Raw genomic sequence first — 17,677 nt, 5'->3', positions numbered from 1 at the left:
CGCAATAATAACCCGAAGTTGATTCAGAAGGCGCCAAGGACCGATTTCAAACTGTCAATAATGCACTAACAGATGTCAAATAACTCAGAACAAAAATGCGGTACGAAGTGGATTCAAATTTATTATAAGTAAAATTAAAATAAATTTTTTTTTTTCAAAAACTCACTTTTTGTTTAGAAGACAGAAGGTTTAATTGGGGCTATAAGAAGTATTCTTTGAAAGGGTGTGTATATGCAATTTAAGGAAATTTAATATTTTTACTATTCTTGATTACAAAACATTAATTTAACGACATTTTTTTAATCAAAAAATTCCACGGAAACTTAAGATTTCAACTATAATCATTACTCAAAATAATTAAAGGATTTAGCTTACTCCAAACTACTCTTCATATGCAATTGAGCAATATCATTCTCGTATCAGTACTAATGTGAAGAGTCTATATTGCGTATTATTACTATTACTTCTAACAATAAACCTGTGTAATATATATAATTTAAATTCATTTTTCGTAAATACTGATACAAAATTAATTATTTCGTATTATTTATAACTCAAACTTTCCTTATATGCAACCACTCACAAAGCACTTTTCTCAAGTATTAAACTAAATTAAATCACGTTTTTTTACTCAGCTTAAGCGCAAGATTCAGTCATAATGAAGCCCCTCTTTGTGCTCTTGCTCTTTTTCATATACCTATCAAATAAGAACTATCAAACAGGTGGGTTCTCTTTTCCAGAGGAATGCGAGTCCTACAGTAGTTGTAGTGCAGATGACCATGGATCAGAACTCAATGTATTGGACCAGTCCCATTGGATTAATGAAATATCACAGCAATCCACCCTAATTCCATATTCCAAAATCTTTTATACCTACATTTTTGAACCTCTGTTCGATAATGACCAACCAAATGAAAGAAATTCTGCATTCTTTGGATTTCTCCTAAACAAGGTAACTTTTGCTATATGCTTACTTATCTGGTCCTGTATTCTTTTTATTGCTTGTGGTACTGTTGCTGATACCTATATTTCATCTTTAATGATTAAACTAGCTGAGTGTTTAAGCTTGTCAGATACTTTTGCAGGATCTACACTTTTAGCATTTAGTAATGCAGCTAGTGATGTTATTCTGGGAATTATCAGTGTATCTATCGGAGAAAAAGATGCTATAGATGTCTTTCTTGGGGATGTTATTGGTGCTTGTTTATTCATAATTTTGGTTGTATTTGGGTGTGTAATGGTCTCATCAAAGAGCAACGAAAATTCAAATTATATTAATATTCCCATATTTAACCACCTTAGAGACACTATTGCTCTTACAATTGGGCTGATTCAACTCCTTATTATCAATCACCTTGGATTCATTTCCTCAAAAATGTCTGTGATTCCATTAATTGCTTATGGTTTTTATGTTCTTCTACTTCAGTGGAGTGAAAAATCTGCTTCTCTTTCAATGCCAGTAAACCTAACAATCAAGGAAGAATATGTCGGCCCAGTATATGAGCAAATAACTGACTCAGATGAAGTAAGGGGAGGAAGCAAGTTGAGTCTTAGAAACGTTGCTACAACTGGTGATTTTCCAAATTATCGCTCTTCCAATACCATTCCTTCGGTTCTTCCAATACCTTTCACACCGCCTGATTCCATTAGAGATGTTCAAAGGGTAGACTATGGAAATACCCCAGATTTGGAGATCCCTCCAATTAAACTATCTTTTCCTAACTTACAGTTCTCTTATGATGAAAAGAGCCAACTTCTAGAAAAAGGAACTGTCATTAATAGCGATGTTTACTGGGACAGAATTGGCTCCAAGTCAAGAAGTATTAAAAAGACCCTTCTTTTGCTTACCCCAACCCAATCTCCTTCCCCTAGCCTAACCAATGATGATTTGAGTGGAAGAGTTCTCACTCCTTCTTCAAACCACGGATTTGGAAAAGATAATGAGGATTTTGAAAAAGCATATGGTGTTAGCAATGCTCCCTCTTCTAGAATTGCAGCTTCTCAGAGAAATTCATTTAGGAATCCTCCGAATAGAGAGAGGAATTATGCAAATACTCTTGAACTTCCAAATCCTTGGAATGCTCAAAGCCAAAGATCTAAGTCCCCAGTCTATTCACAGCTCTCACTTTCTCAAAATAAGACTGACCAGAGCAGTCAAATTGGAAATATTAATTCCATGACAATTTCTGATGCTCTCCAAAGCAATAACTTCTCAGCCACTTCTTCATCCTCCTCCTCCTCCAACCTGGGGTCAAACCTAATTCCTAATTATGAAAATAATAGGTCCAGTTCTCACTCGCAGCTTGTATTAGTGAGTGATGACTATGCAGTTAGGCTCTCAAGAAACCTTTCCATGAGCGAAGTAGTTTACCAAACTGAGTCATTACACAATTCGCTTCTACCTCCTCCAGCTCACGAAGAAAACGTTCTTAAGCTGCAAAAGAGAGGGAGGCCAAGAATAAGAGAGAATAGACACATTATAGAAGGTCGTGCCCATTTTCCAACTCTACAACTCAAGATACCCCAATCTAATGAAAGAAGTGAAGGATTTTTTCAAGGAATGAGTTTTAACACAGACTTTGAAAGCCTTTTGGATGGATTTTTTGAATTCTGTGACTTCATTAGACAGCTTTTAATGACACCTATCATGTTTGTACTATACTTAACTGTTCCTTCTCCATCACTTAGAAGATCAGTTCAAATCATGCAACCTTTATTTATCGTTTTAGCTGTTGGATTTGAAAAGAAGATTTATGCCAGCCACCCATTGTTCTACCTGATTGCTCTTCTACTTTCATCTATTATTTCTTTGGTACTTTTCTTTGTATATACTTGCATCCTTAATACAAGAAAAGATGACCAGGCTGATAACGAGGACTTGGGAGGCGACCCTCAGACATGTAGGCTCTCTCGAGTTAGATCATTTTCTAATATTAAGCTTCCCGAAGTAAAACTTTCAGTTAATACCAGAAAGCTCATAACCGACCTTTTAATGTACTGTGATATGTTCTTTGGTATCAGTATGTCAATTTATTGGAATGGAGTTCTCGTAAACGAGTTAGTTGAATGTATTAGAGTCATTGGGCTTACTCTCGGAATTAAACCTGCAATTCTTGGGCTCACCATCGTTGCAATGGGTAACTCAATTGCTGACTTATTTGCCAATGTGGCAGTTTCCAGAGCTGGGCACGCACATATGGGCCTTGCTGGATGCTATGGAGCATGCGTATTCCTACTCTTATTTGGATTTGGAAGCTCAGTATTTGTTAGAGCAATCCAACTAGGATTCTCAAAAGACATTCATCTCCACTTTGAATCACAAATTATTACTGCCACCTATCAACTCTTGTACTTCCTTCCTATCTCAGCATTGGTTGTCGTACTTTCGAAAGGAAGAGTTCACCGCATTTGGGGTTTGGTGTTTATTTTATACTTTATCGTTTGCATGTCATACATTCTAAAAGGAGCCATATGAACACTATAAGTTTAATATTAAGTTTTCATATATTTAGTTTTTAATAGCCTTAGAAGTTCAAAAATACTCAATTTTCTATCTAATTTTCTTATTGAATAATTATTCCCTTAATATCCTAGAAGCGTTCTAAATAATAATAATAAAAAAGAAACTTATTTTATTCGACAGGATCATTTCGTACACGTAGAAAAAAAAACAGATCAATTTTATATCCTAATTACAATCTTCAAACTTTATGGTTCTTTGGGTTTGGTCTTTTGTTAAATCCAACTTCGAAATATCGGCTTCTTCCTCAGCGCTTTTTTGCTCCCTTTCCACTTTCGTCACAGAATTGTCTAAATTTGTTCCAAAAACCTTTCTTGCCGCATCACGAGCTAAATCCTCCTCATGTTCCCTCTGGTTACAATCCAGCGCTATGACAGTGTTCTTATTATTAAGTTTTGTTATTTCATTTACAATCTGGGGAGGATCCAAGTCATAGCATTGTAATGTCTCCTTTTCTCCTTGAAGAATGCACTTCGAACAGCATTTCATTCCAAGCCCCAAAGCTTCACTTATTCTGCTAAACAGTAACTCTGCCATTTTTATCTTCTTATATTATTATCGATATCTTCAACTAGTTTGTTTAAAAGAAAAAAAAGAATTCTTCTGTAATCATTTACGTTTTGTTTTGCATGTAAAACAATTACATTTTTTTGGCGCCGAAACATGTAAGGCGTAAATTTTCATCTAGTTCGAATAAAGTAGAATTAATTTAAAGAAAACATTAAAAATAAATATGATTGAATATATATTTAGGTAGAAAGCTAGATTAAAATATAGATTTAGATAGTATTCTTATGCTTTTGATTTATCTTTTTTAGACTTGGGAGCTTTTTTGAGAACTTTTTTAAGTTTCTTTTTAAGTTTATTGGCCTTATTTTTGGCCTTCTTCTTAGAAATCGTTATTTTTTCTCCAATGAAGCCCTCTTCTTCCTTATCTTTATTTTTTGCTCCATTACTGATGATCCTCCTCCTTGAATTGTCTAAATTAGCTTTATTCTTTGCTTCTTCTTCAGATAAAGCTCTAGTAACCGAGATTTTGGAATCTTTAAATTGAGCACCGTTAAGTATTTTAACTGAAGATACGACAAACTTTCTGTCATTGAATAAGACAAACCCAAATCCTTTGGGCTTTCCAGTAGTAGCTGATTTGATAATTCGTACAGAATTAACACAGTCCTCGTTTAATGATATTGTAACAAATTTGCGAAGTTCATCTTCGGTACAAAACTTTGGTAATCCCCCAATAAAGACAGTTCTCTTACGGTCAAAAGTACTGAATTGATTTCCTTTAGATGCTGGGGTTAAACGAAGAACATTTCCCGCTAAAATAGCTCCAGAAAATTTGTCAATAATTAGTTTCATCCTTTCCCTTTCTTTCAAAACAATATATGCGTTTTTAGTACTGCTGTTTCCGGAAAAGCATTCTAGTGCTGCACCAATCTTTTTCTTTGAGGCGAATTTAGGATGAATAGGTAAGGATCTAAATCTCATTGACTCTACTTCATTTTGTCTAATTTCTAATTTACGCAGTAACTCTCTTTCTGAAATGTGAAGAGCTACATTCCCAACAAATAACGTGTTTTCAATCCTTGGATCATTATTTTTATCATATTTAACCTTCGTCAAGTCTCTATGTTTTTCCTCTTTTACCACATTCTCAGATTTACTCTTTTCCTGAATTTTACTAGCTAAAATATGAGGAGTGTCACTGCATTCGCTAAGTAATTTTTCAATATTTGGGTTAATTTCCCCAGCAGCTCCTTTGGATCTACTATTCCTGGAAATTATATCTGTTATTGTAATAACTTTCTCAGCCTTTTTCATATTCTTAAAATGTAAAATTATAATTCATTTAGGCTAATCCAAAATACAAAAGTCAGACTAAATTAATCCAAATTTTATAATCACAAACCTGTTTATACCCTAATTGATTGCCCAATTCTAGTTACCTTTGAAACTTTAAAGAAAGTTATTCTTTTCACTAATAGTTAAAAGTCAAAAATAACTATTGCGAGGGACCGCCAAACTCGTGGCGGTAATGTGTACCGCCGATTTTTGAAAAGAATCTCCATGCATTTTTTTCATCTAATATCAAAATTGGGGTTTTAAAAGAGAAGAATCGGCGAGTATAATCAAGTCTCTGAGTCAAATGAAAGGTGGCTGGATAATGGAATTCAATCAGAACGACTTGGTTGAAATAGCTTTGAATGGTGAAAATGAGCTTTTGGTACTTAGGAATAAATTAATGGAAGTTAATGAAAATAACGTAACATCAACTGAATCTATTGATTCTTTATACTTAACATACATTACCCTCCTAGATTACGGTAAAGAAATGAAGCTGGGGTTGAGTTATAAACTACTTTCTGATAAGATTGTGGGTATTTCCAAAATGCTGAATAATACACCATTTTCAATAGGCAAATACTTGGGTTTTACATTAATATTGAGTATTTGGATATTGAAGAGCCAGGATTGGTATAATTTAGATGATCTCAGTAGCACCGATATTTGCAACGCTATTATTAAATTATTGGTTGAATGCTGTAATCATGAAAATACTATTTCTTATGAATTTAGACATGGTGAAGAAGTATATGAGAATCTCATAACTTCTGAGAAAAGCTGGATAGAAGAATGGTGTGAGCCTTCAAATTATTATTTTGGAACAGGAATTAATGAGGAGGAAGAAATGGCTGGGCTAGTTCAGATGAATGATAAAATGGACGCAAATGTAATTAACATTCCAAGCAATACAGACTTCACAATAAATAAAAGGAGAAAACTAAATGGGACAGCAAGTGGTGAATATGAGGATGGTTTTAAATATATTATTTTTGAGATAACCAAAATTAATATTGGGAGTCTTAATTTATTATTTGATAAAAAGTTTAGTGATGATCTATTTACAGCTTTTCAGAATATTAATTTCCAAGATATTGCCCAAAAGAATCTTTTTTTTAGTAAGATATTTTTTTTAAATTCAATGATTTGTTTTTATAGATGTTCTGGGTCATTTTTAATGACAGCTCTTGTTTTCAAATTACCACGTGGAAGATATTTACTTGAAAATGGTGTAGAAATGGTCGCAGATCATCTTTTGAAGGAAATATTATATTCTTACCAAAATCATACTTCTGATAAAGTATCAACAATGGAAGATAATGCAATTTTAGCCCTTGATGATATTTCTGCAATACTTTGGTTTAAAACATTCGAGGCCAAAATTTCAATAATTTTAGAAAATAAGATTCAAGAACTTTCTAATAAATTTTTGGAAAAACAAGAAGTTGATAAAGAATACCAAAAATTGGAACTTCTAAACAACCACTCTGATCTAATTAACAAGGTCTTCTCAAAATTTGTGGATTATAATTTAAATCAACAAAATCAAATCGAAATTCTTCCCAAAATATTTAATAGAATAAGAATTAAGCTGGTAAAAACTATTCTTGAAGCAATAACTACAACATTCAGCATTCCCTTTTTATCTAGAAACCATTTTATGGCTCACTTTCATACAAATAACATCTCAAATGGACAAATATTGAATCTCTTTTTCAACATTGGCTATCTTGCGCAGCTTTCTATACAAAATTGTTTTTCTGAATCAGATATCATAATCCAAATTCTAAAAACTTATAATAGTACCATTTTTTTAATTTCAAGATTTGGAAAAAGCTCTACAAAACAATTATTTATTGAAGAATTATCAAATGGACTAAACCATAAATTAACTTCAGTTGATTTGGTTCACAAAAAAATAAGAAGCTTATTATTTTCGGATAGCCAAATTGAATTATGTAATAAACCAAATTCTCTTCACTACTCACTCTTCAAATTTGCATATTCCATTATCTTAGACATTAAATCAATCATTTTGAAATTTAATTACAAAGAAAAATCTTCAAATTCAAAAATTACTAAATCTTCTCTCGTATTTAATCGCACTTGCACAAGTTCTCAAAATACCATTACTTTTGAAAAAGTTATTTATTATAAAATCGCATCGCTTTTTTATACTCTAAACTTTATTAATATTATTTTGGATCGCTATTCAATGGACCCTGAATCCACAAAGAAACCCCTTTCCATTTTTATCGAAAATTTTTTTTTGAATTTCCTTTCTGAACCTGAAATTAAGCAAATTTATCGCTTTGTTAATAATGAAATTAACCTTTATAACACTGAAACAAAATTTTTTGATCCTAATCTCAAATTTGAGATCGAGTTTATTAAAAAATATCTGTCAAAATTTTCCAATAAGAATTTCTCACTGGTATATTGACTTTTTTACTTCTATAATTAATCTTAATAATTATATTCATCTTTTTACTTGGATTTTTTTCTCACAAATTAAATAAATTAATTAGTGTTTATATATCAAAACCCAGAATTTAACTTTTTATTTTACTAAAACTCTGCAATTTTCTTTATTGCATGTAATTTTTGTACGCATCCACATTAAGTATTACGTGCCAAGATAAATGTTAAAATGAAAAAAAAATATCGAAGAAATTAGCCTATGTTTTTTCCGCAGAAAAGAATTTTGTAAAATAAACAAATGAAAATTTATGTAATTTAAATCCCACAGGAGAAACACAATGATAATATATATGATTATTAGTTCAAGCTGGTAATCATGTTAAGTAATACTAGTCATTACAATTTATGTTGAAAAGTGAGAAAGTCTTTAATTTAACTCATACAAATTTTATAAAATAGTAAAATTCATTCCTTAATCTACATATTATACACCATTCTAGAAAATTTTATATCGAGGATTTTATTATATTTCAAAGCTAATTAATTCATTTTAAAAAAAAGGCGGCAAGATCATCAAATAATTAATATGCGTTAACTAAGTAAAAAATTGAGGAATTTTCAATGGTTGTGTGAAAAATTGTAAATTTGAAAGAAATTACCAAGCTAAAATAACAGGAATGAAAACATAAACTGATCACATACACTTGAACGCTACAGAAACATCAATACACAAATTCGTTTTTTTTAAAAGTCTGGTATGAAAATTAAGATTTCTAAATTATGATATGATAATAAATACTATTAAGTCGATACAGAAATTTTCAAGTACATCCAGAAAATACAAGGACCTGGAAGTTGTTGCATCTCACTGCATCGACAAGTTAAAGTTCTTCATTGGGTATATTCAGCTTCAAAATGAAAAAGAACTTCAGGATTTAACTATAGAGTTTGACAATAGCTTAGATTTGAAAGATTATTTATATGGCGCAGTAACTAATGATTTTAAAAACCTTATATACTATGTAGATAAGAAGAAAATTAAGGACCTATCATTCGGAGAATATGGAAGGCATTTGGATCTGTTATATCCATATATATTAGGCCCTATTTTTAAAGCATGTAAACAATATACAAATCCAAAGCTTATAGTAATATCCTTGGAGGGAATCAACAAACTTCTTTCTTTTGAAGCCCTTGCAAGAACTTTGATTGAAGAAGAAAAACTTTATGGTTGCGAAGACATTATAGAAAATAGAGAACCTGTTAATGGATTGGAATTTTTATTTACATTACTATTTGACACATATGACTCAAAGATCGATGATGAGTCAATTGTAACTCAAATCATAAAAACGAGTATATCTTTGATTGGAAAGAATATTGATTGTTTTAGTCGTCAAATATTCTACTCCATTTTTCTAGTTTTATTTAATATATACAGTAATACAATTGATAATGGAATCCGAGCATCAACCTACTCTATATTAATACATTTTATCAGCTTGTTTTTTGATGAATCACTTGAAAAAAGAAATGAGTATTTCGAAAACTATTTTGTTTTAATGCTGGAAGTTCTCTATACATTTACTATGACAAATAGCATGATTCAAATTAAAAAGCATGAAACACAAAGGGGAAAGTTAAACAAAATCAAATTAATTTGTCCTTTGGACTTTGAGCTTTTCTCCAAGGATTTTATCGAAGTTGACAATAATTTCTTCATATTTTCTCAGGTAAAGGAACTGGATCCTAGGATACTAAAGATTAGAAGTCTTAGCTTGGAGTTGCTGCACGGAATCTATGCAAAAATTCAATTGAAAGAGTACCAAAATATCAATTTTAAAGACTCCGTACGACAAATATATAAGCTTCACTTCTTTTCTATTATGAAGAATATTGTTTTGAATGATTTTCAAATCAGAAGAAATTCCATTAATTTATGGAGTAATGCTGTTCAAATTCATGATCTTAGTCAAACAATTCGTTTACATGGTGTTTTCATCTCTAAGTGCATTATAGGTCTATTTGAGAATGGAATATTGGAAGTTTCTGAAAAGAACGCAATCATAGGATCTATTTTTGGTACATTTACAGAAAATATTTCATTTCTCACATATCTATTTATCGAGTTTGATCTTAATATTAACAATGAAAACTTGGTATTAAACACCATCAACTTTCTAATTAATCAAATTATGGAGGGAGGATCTATAAAAACCCAGAATAAGAACCTGAATGTTGACATATTTACTTTAATAACCAATATATTTGTGAATTTAATGGAAGAATTAAAGAAATTTCACAACTCAGATAGCTATAATAACATTGAACTCGACCAAAACACCGCTCCAATAAGGAAATATCTGATAGATGAATATATTAGAGATTTTAATGATGGTAACTATGAGAAAGGTATTGATTTACTCTCTGAAATTGGAGTAATCGATAAAGAAAATTGTATTTCTATTGCGAGATTTCTTGCTCAAAATAAGGCAATAAATAAAAAAGCCATTGGAGATTACATTTCTCTTCCAAATCCAAGAAACAGACAAATACTGAATCATTATTGTAATCAATTTTCGTTCAAGAACAAAAGCTTGGATTTTTCTCTATATTTATTTCTTTCCAATTTTCATCTTCCTGGAGAAGCTCAGAAAATTGACAGAATTATAGAGGAGTTTTCTCTCAGGTATTTCTTAGATAATCCTGAAATTTTCCAAAATAAGGACAAGATTTACATCATCGCTTTCTCCTTAATCATGCTTCATACTGATGCTCATAGTAAAGAGATTAAAGATTACTATAGAATGTCAAAAAATGATTTTATCAAAAATCATAATGATTTAATATTATCATCCCCAAAACTTGTTGACTTACTTGAGACATTTTATGATAACATTACTTTGAATGAATGGATTTTTGAGAACTCAAAGGAAAGCTGCAAAGTTTACTTTCCTTATCTTGATTATCTAGTTAACTTGATTCAGAATTTAGAGTTCAGTAATGCTTATTTGAATGGTAATAACAAAGATACTTGCTCTTCTAATACTGGTTCTTGCTATACTTCCAATTTCCATATTAAGATAATCAGTCATGAAATACTTCACAAGATTGCTAATCTACTCAACTTTCAGACAGATCCAGAAATTATTAATCACCAAAAAGACCTTATCAAGTTTATTTATTTAACAATTAAAAAGAAATTCGATACCATCTACTTTAATGGTATCTATTCAGAGGATCTCGTTTACTGGAAATTTATTGCAAATACTCCCATCCAATGGATTATTGGTTTGAATGAATGTTTAAAAGGCAGAAACCTACCAATTAAAACCGAGACACAACAAGAAAGTATTTATTTCCAATATGATGGGTTCAACTTTAAAAGAAATTTGAAAGTAATCCATAATAATAACATTCTTCAAACTTCCAGTGTAATGGGAAATAGCCAGAATTTATCAAAATGGATTACAAGTAATAAGAGTAGTGATATAAAAGTTAGAGAAATCAATGGGGTTTTTCAAACCAGTATTTCTGATTTAATTAAAGAGATGACTCCAGATTGGAGTAACCGACAATATAAAGGAGCTAAATCTATCAATGAGAAAAATATTAAAATAGAAAAGTTTCACATAGTATTATTGGGAAAAATGACTTGTTGCTATTTTACTAACATGTTGTCTAATGTTGATTTCTGGATGTGCTTTGGGAAAGATACTATGATAAGTTGGATACCCATTCTAAAGTATACAACAGAATTAGGAATTATGCTTGGGCTTGAGTCATCTTTTACAATTACTTTAACAGTTTTATCCTATTTAACCAATACAATAACATTACCTCTCAATTTAAATGACTTATTCTTTTGTAATTTAAATATAACTGAGGAAATTCGCGTAATATTGAACAATGACTATCACAGCTTCGAAGATGAAAAATACTCAAAGGCATTAAAGTTTCCAGAATTGGAAAAAAATGGTACGTTCGAACAATTCTCGGATTTAATTGTCAGAAGTTTCCAGTCTAGTATGGATTTAAATAACTTGCAGGCCACACAAGAGTTTAAGGTAAAAGATGAAAATGAAAAATCTATATCTTATTCATTGTCCCAGTCTCTAAATCAAGAGTCTGAGGTTTTGTTGAGTTACCTGATTTCTAGTGAATCTTTATCTACACATTCTAGTCTTAACTATTTAAATATTGAAGCAATCAAGACCATTTTTGAAATTAGTCAAGATTATGGGAATAAAGTACCTTTTGTATTATGGGTAATCATGATTGGAATAATATCCCAGGTTGATAGATACTTTTACGTTAAAACAATATTAAAAGGCAATAATGCGGATATTCCAGATTATTTTGATCATAATAAATTTTTAATAAATAAGTGTAAGGTTTTTGGGAATGAATTGCCCAAATTTCTAACTTTGAGTAAAATATGTATCAACACAGCCAAATCCCAAGCTATAAATGGACGTCATTTTAATCAATTTTTTAACAGAAAATTAATCAAATCCACAAAAAATATCTTTAACTCTACCAAGAGTATGATTAATGCTGGATTTTCCAATCATTCACGTGATAGTTCCAGAAGTGCTTCCAGACCTTCCAGCTCTAGAGAAACCTCTCCAGACCATTCTAATAAGGATTATGAAGCAATTACATCCAGAGGTGAAAATGAGATAATTAGATCGAATGCAGATTTTCAAAACAAAATAATACATGGAACAAATTTTCAGTGTATTCAAATATACATAAATCTAAGAAACTCTATTTCTTTGAATAATTTATGGTTTAAAGATGAAGAAATTGTCGAATCAAATTCAAATGTTGGAAATAATGATGAGATACTTTGGATAGATGAAGAAAAATATTCATTGATTTTGAATCAAGTATCTTTAATTAATTTAAGAAGGACAGAGATGTTTAACTCCAAATTGATTACAAATGAATTAGAATTTTACCAAGTAATGGAAAGAATATTCACAGGAATTACAATGGATCCGATTAAAAATAAAAAAGTGATTACAGACTTATTTCTGGCATTAATATTTAATGTTAGGAACCAGATTGTACTATCAGGAAGAAAATCTATTGAGTTATTTCTATTCCGTAAAGTCTTTGAGTTTTTAAATTTAATTGTTGAATGTAGCTTTAAAGAGTTTTCTGAATTAATTCTTTGGGATAAGTATTTTATTCCAATTTATTATTCTGAGATAATTAAGATATTAAATGGAAAGGCATACCTAGAAGTTTTAGATTTAATAAAGAGTTTCACTATCAAATTTATTAAATCTCAAAATATGTTTTTAAGATCAGAGTATTTGAAGAATGAGAATGAAATTGGAATTAACAAAAATCAGGGAGAAGTTAAAGTTATAATCATTTCCTCATCTTTAGATTTTGTTTTGGAAAAATCTCGTAATCAATTGAATACGAACTTCAAGTATTTACATTCAAAAGAATTAAATTTAACCCAATTCTCCATATTTATTCTTTTTAAAAAGTTGTTGGAAACAAGTATTAACTATCAACCATATAATGAACATATAATTACAGTAGAACTTCTACTTGAAATATTAAAAAATATCCAAAATATATATCAGAATTTGAAAATCTTAAATTTCTTAGACCTGAGTGATATTATTGAGATCTACTACTGCTTTATTATAAGAATTCAAAAAGGATCAGAAAAGGCTGAGGAAAGAAATAGTAATAACAATCAAAACAATAAGAAAAAGAAATTATTTAATATATTGAACTCAAATTCACATTCAAACAAGGAGGAATCATATAGAGATAGGGAGAATGAGATTTTATCCAGAATTTCATTTTGTTTGACAACTATACCAAGATTATCATTTCTCTTGGATGATAATTTATTTGCCAAATTAATGGATACTTTGTTTATTCTAATTAAAATCTTTGTTCAAAAAAATGCGATTAGATTAATTCCTAAGATCTTAGATTACATATTATATATGTTTTATATCAAAATTAATTATATCCACACTCAAGATCTCGAAGAAATACAAGATCTGGATGAAGAAAATATATATATACTTCGAATATTAAGAAGTAAAAAGACTAATAATAAGATAAGAACAAATGGATATAATAAGAATCAATATAAATTGATTTTAGGCTACTTTAATGATTTCTCTCAACTAATTACAAAAAGTCTAATTCTTGAAAACAAGTATTTGGATTTATATTATTATTATTTAGTAAATATTTCAAGATTAATTAATTATTGGCTGGGAATTTGTCCTATTGAGTTAGTATTCCATGAAATATTTATAATTCAGAATATTATTTCTGATATTATAAGCTTAATTTCTTTAAATAATAAAAGGAATACACCAAGTCAATTAAATATAAGCTTAACACAAGATTATATTAAAAGAAAAGGAGTAAAATTTTTGGATAAATTAGTAAATGAAGAAAAAAATCATGATACATCATTATTAATGGAAGATGAATCTACAATAAAGAATAATTACATAGAAGAGGAATCAGGAACTGACGAGTATTATGATGATTATGATTTTGAGAATGAAGAAGAAGATGATGATGAAGACAATTGTTTTGTTAACGATGAAGCTGATTTGGGTATAATACGTTATATAAGTTATAATTCAACAAGAAATGAAAAGAGTACATTTGAAGTTACAAATAAGAATTCTCATTTGGATAATACACAATTAACTTTGAGTAGTTTAGAGGATCTTAGGGCGAAAGCAAATACAAAAAGTAACTTCAAAATATTTAATAGAAAATTTAAAGAAATTAACAAGGCTTTAGTAAATAAGACAGAATATAAAGATCACTTAATTTCTGATGAGATTTTAGAGAATTCAAATTATGATGATATTAAAAATATTAAGCTAGATAAAGAGTATGGAGATTTAAGGGTTATAAAGATAATACACAATGTATACAAAATTATTGAATTTTATATTTTTAAAACAAGTATTAAATATCACAGATTTTTTTTAAGAGATTGGTTAATTTTAACCAATCAAGTTTTATTATCTCGAGCAATGAATATATTTTGCAAGGATGACATAAAGATTCAATATAAGATATTAGTAGTTTATATAAATTTTTTATATAATAATAAGAGTTTATTTGGATATAGAGAATGGCATCATATTTTTCAGTATTATTCAAATTTTATAGGAGAATTTACAAAATCTATACAGATTGATCCTAATAAATATATAATAGAGGATGTGAGAAGTAGATATTCAATTGATGATTTGGGTGTTGCATATGGTGATAGAATTTTTGAAAATCAGATAAATGAGAAGAAGTCAAAAGACGATGGAGCGGTTGATACTCATAAAAGTAGACAGCATAACCAATTTGAGATATTTTTCAAATCAAAATTCTTCAATAAGAGATACTTTGGGCTAATAGAGAATAAGAATCATAAACATGACCAAAGTGGGGTGGATTCGAACAGGACTTGTAAATATAAGAATAAAGGAAGAAGAATTTCATTAAAACATTGTTTAGAAAAGAATTGGAAATGCTATTCTCATAAATATATTAAGAATACTAATGATCAAGAAATGTATGATTCTTTTGTGAGGTTAAGATTAAGTATAGAAGGACTTATATTGAGAGATTTAAAGTATAAATCAAAGTATGAAGAAGAAAAGATGATTATTAATAAACCAGACTGTATTCATGATTTATATTCTGTTTTATTGGTAATTTATAACTTAATATTTGATTGGTATATGATAGGTTTGAGATCAATAGAAAGGGAGCTTGATATGGGTATTAATAAGATGATTTATGATACTATAATAAATTCATTAAATAAATTATATTTTGAATTATTAAATGGATTAAATTTAGTAAAATTTGACCTTTTTCAATATAATATTTATTTGGTATTATGGATTCAATTACATATTAGAAAAGAGTTTTCTTTGCAATTTAAAGATAATTTACAATATTATAAAAATGAATTACTTTCTCAATGTGAAGAGATTTTGGAGAAATACGTAAAAATTGAAAAAAGTAAAAATGAAACATTGGAAAGAAGAGAAAAAAATCTTCATTCTGATGATTACTATGAAAAGAAGAGATTAAGTAGTATAATTAGTCCGAATATACATTTTAACCATTACTTTAATTCAAGTTATGACCGTATTCTTAAAAATAAGGTGGATATTACCTTTACATATAGAGCAGTTTTGAATGGATTACTAGAAGATTTTAAAGAAATGAAGAAATCTGAATATATAATGAAGAGTTCTCGTTTCTATAAGGTATTATTGGATATAACTTTATTGGAAGATCAGGATCTACGAATACTATCTAGAGATATTCTAATTGAATTCGCAAGGCAGGAGAAAGATCCAATTAAATATTCTTCCCTACCATCATCTTCATTTTCATCGTTAGTCTTATCTTTGCCTTCAGAGGAGCAGATCCTACCAATAATGGATGATTCTTCATCTTAGCTTAGGAGCAAGGTAGAATTGCATGTTTCCATGTTCATATTTATCATTGAGTGGGAACTGTAATCTGAGTGGTACTCCCTTTGAAATACTGATATTGACAGTAGTACTTAAAGGAGAAGCCTTTGTAAAGTATGAGAGATATCTAAGAGCATATTTTTGGGAAATTGTATCATCAGCGTGAATTTGTACTGCTTTGGTTTCATCAGGACTATCATTAAGAGGAAAATTGAGATCAATTTTTCCATCATCACCATCCACACAAAATTTGATATACTTTCCACTAATTTCAAGACTAACTTCATCTCCAATACCCGACATATCTCTAACAATTGACTGAAATAAGCTTGAAGGCATTGTAACATTACACTCATATTCTTCCTCAGGGATTGAGATGTGCTCCTGTTCAATATCCATTAACCTTAATGTGCACTCTTTTGACGAAAGAATTCCACTATTGTCCTCAAAGCACATAGTAATTCTGTTATCTTCGTTATCATCATATTTTTTGAGAGTCATACTAGTATCCTTGTCGCAGAACTTCATAAACTTTGAGAGTTGTTGCATATCCAAACCAAGGACTACTGGTCTATCACATCTATAATGTTCAAATGCATCCGGTTGAATATTTAATGATACCAAAGCCACGTGTGAAGAGTCCATTGCTTGAAGATGTAGCCCGTCACTATCACAGTCAATGTTAATATCATGGCAAAGCTCTTTGAGAGCCTCTGCTATTTTTTTAAACAACATAGCATTTTGTAATCTAGCTTCAAACATCTTTCTCAAATTAAAGCCAAGATATCTTTATTTATTTTACTGCTATAATATTCAATATTAATTCCAATTTTAATTTCGTTATATATTTATATTGTATCGCCATTTATTTTTCTAGGTGTGGGGCCTTATTACTTTATTTTTATCTATAGTATAACAATAAGTTAAACGGGTTTGGCGCTGAAACCTTTACAGGGCAATGCATGGAGGAGAAAATGAATTAGAAAAATAACCTAACAGTAGTAGGAGAAGTATAGAAGATAAAATAAATATAAATATTTATATACTTTTATGGTTTGGCTGAAAGAGTTAAATTTTAAATTGTTTAAAATACAGAGACGTCCGTAGAGTCATTTTGAAAAGAGTCAAAGCAGGCTAAAAAAGAAGAATAATAAGAATAGGGCTGGGATCGTATAAGACTGACTTAGTTTTTGTCAAGCTTAAATTTCAACTGTAAAGTCACTTACTGGATTTTTTAAGAATAAAAAAAAAATAAAAAAGAATTCACTTTTGGGTAATTCTTCATGGTACATCACTTTTATGCATAATTTATTACGCGCCAAGTCCAAATTGGAGTAATTATTATATTCTAGAATTCAAAAGATTAAATAGAAAACGGTAGATAATTTTTTAAAAA

At 29.6% G+C, this 17,677-nt stretch overlaps 6 protein-coding genes across 6 annotated transcripts; 3 read left to right on the top strand and 3 right to left on the bottom strand.

Annotated features, from left to right (window-relative positions):
• Window positions 1–658: 658 nt before the first annotated feature.
• On the top strand, window positions 659–3,475 carry ELE39_001453 (sodium calcium cation exchanger having 12 transmembrane domains and signal peptide; the record flags this gene model as incomplete). The annotated part of the gene is made up of 1 exon (XM_067344492.1): window positions 659–3,475. The coding sequence occupies one exon, from the start codon at window positions 659–661 to the stop codon at window positions 3,473–3,475; it is 2,817 nt and encodes a 938-aa protein (XP_067201430.1).
• Window positions 3,476–3,688: 213 nt separating this feature from the next.
• ELE39_001451 (uncharacterized protein) lies at window positions 3,689–4,057 on the bottom strand (the record flags this gene model as incomplete). The annotated part of the gene is made up of 1 exon (XM_067344490.1): window positions 3,689–4,057. The coding sequence occupies one exon, from the start codon at window positions 4,055–4,057 to the stop codon at window positions 3,689–3,691; it is 369 nt and encodes a 122-aa protein (XP_067201428.1).
• Window positions 4,058–4,312: 255 nt separating this feature from the next.
• Window positions 4,313–5,344, bottom strand: ELE39_001450 (Nop12p nucleolar; the record flags this gene model as incomplete). Its single annotated transcript, XM_067344489.1, has 1 exon — window positions 4,313–5,344. The coding sequence occupies one exon, from the start codon at window positions 5,342–5,344 to the stop codon at window positions 4,313–4,315; it is 1,032 nt and encodes a 343-aa protein (XP_067201427.1).
• A 325-nt stretch (window positions 5,345–5,669) lies between these two features.
• Window positions 5,670–7,808, top strand: ELE39_001449 (uncharacterized protein; the record flags this gene model as incomplete). The annotated part of the gene is made up of 1 exon (XM_067344488.1): window positions 5,670–7,808. The coding sequence occupies one exon, from the start codon at window positions 5,670–5,672 to the stop codon at window positions 7,806–7,808; it is 2,139 nt and encodes a 712-aa protein (XP_067201426.1).
• Window positions 7,809–8,571: 763 nt separating this feature from the next.
• ELE39_001448 (large Sec7 domain containing) lies at window positions 8,572–16,266 on the top strand (the record flags this gene model as incomplete). The annotated part of the gene is made up of 1 exon (XM_067344487.1): window positions 8,572–16,266. The coding sequence occupies one exon, from the start codon at window positions 8,572–8,574 to the stop codon at window positions 16,264–16,266; it is 7,695 nt and encodes a 2,564-aa protein (XP_067201425.1).
• A 43-nt stretch (window positions 16,267–16,309) lies between these two features.
• Window positions 16,310–17,043, bottom strand: ELE39_001447 (proliferating cell nuclear antigen; the record flags this gene model as incomplete). Its single annotated transcript, XM_067344486.1, has 2 exons — window positions 16,310–16,330; window positions 16,366–17,043. 2 exons carry the CDS (start codon window positions 17,041–17,043, stop codon window positions 16,310–16,312), a joined length of 699 nt encoding a protein of 232 aa, XP_067201424.1.
• Between the last annotated feature and the right edge of the window lie 634 nt (window positions 17,044–17,677).

Source organism: Cryptosporidium sp. chipmunk genotype I, assembly GCF_004936735.1.
Source record: "Cryptosporidium sp. chipmunk genotype I strain 37763 chromosome Unknown contig_18, whole genome shotgun sequence".
Lineage (NCBI taxonomy): Eukaryota > Apicomplexa > Conoidasida > Eucoccidiorida > Cryptosporidiidae > Cryptosporidium > Cryptosporidium sp. chipmunk genotype I.
Note: the sequence above shows the minus strand (reverse complement) of the source record. Positions and strands in the feature narration are given on the sequence as shown.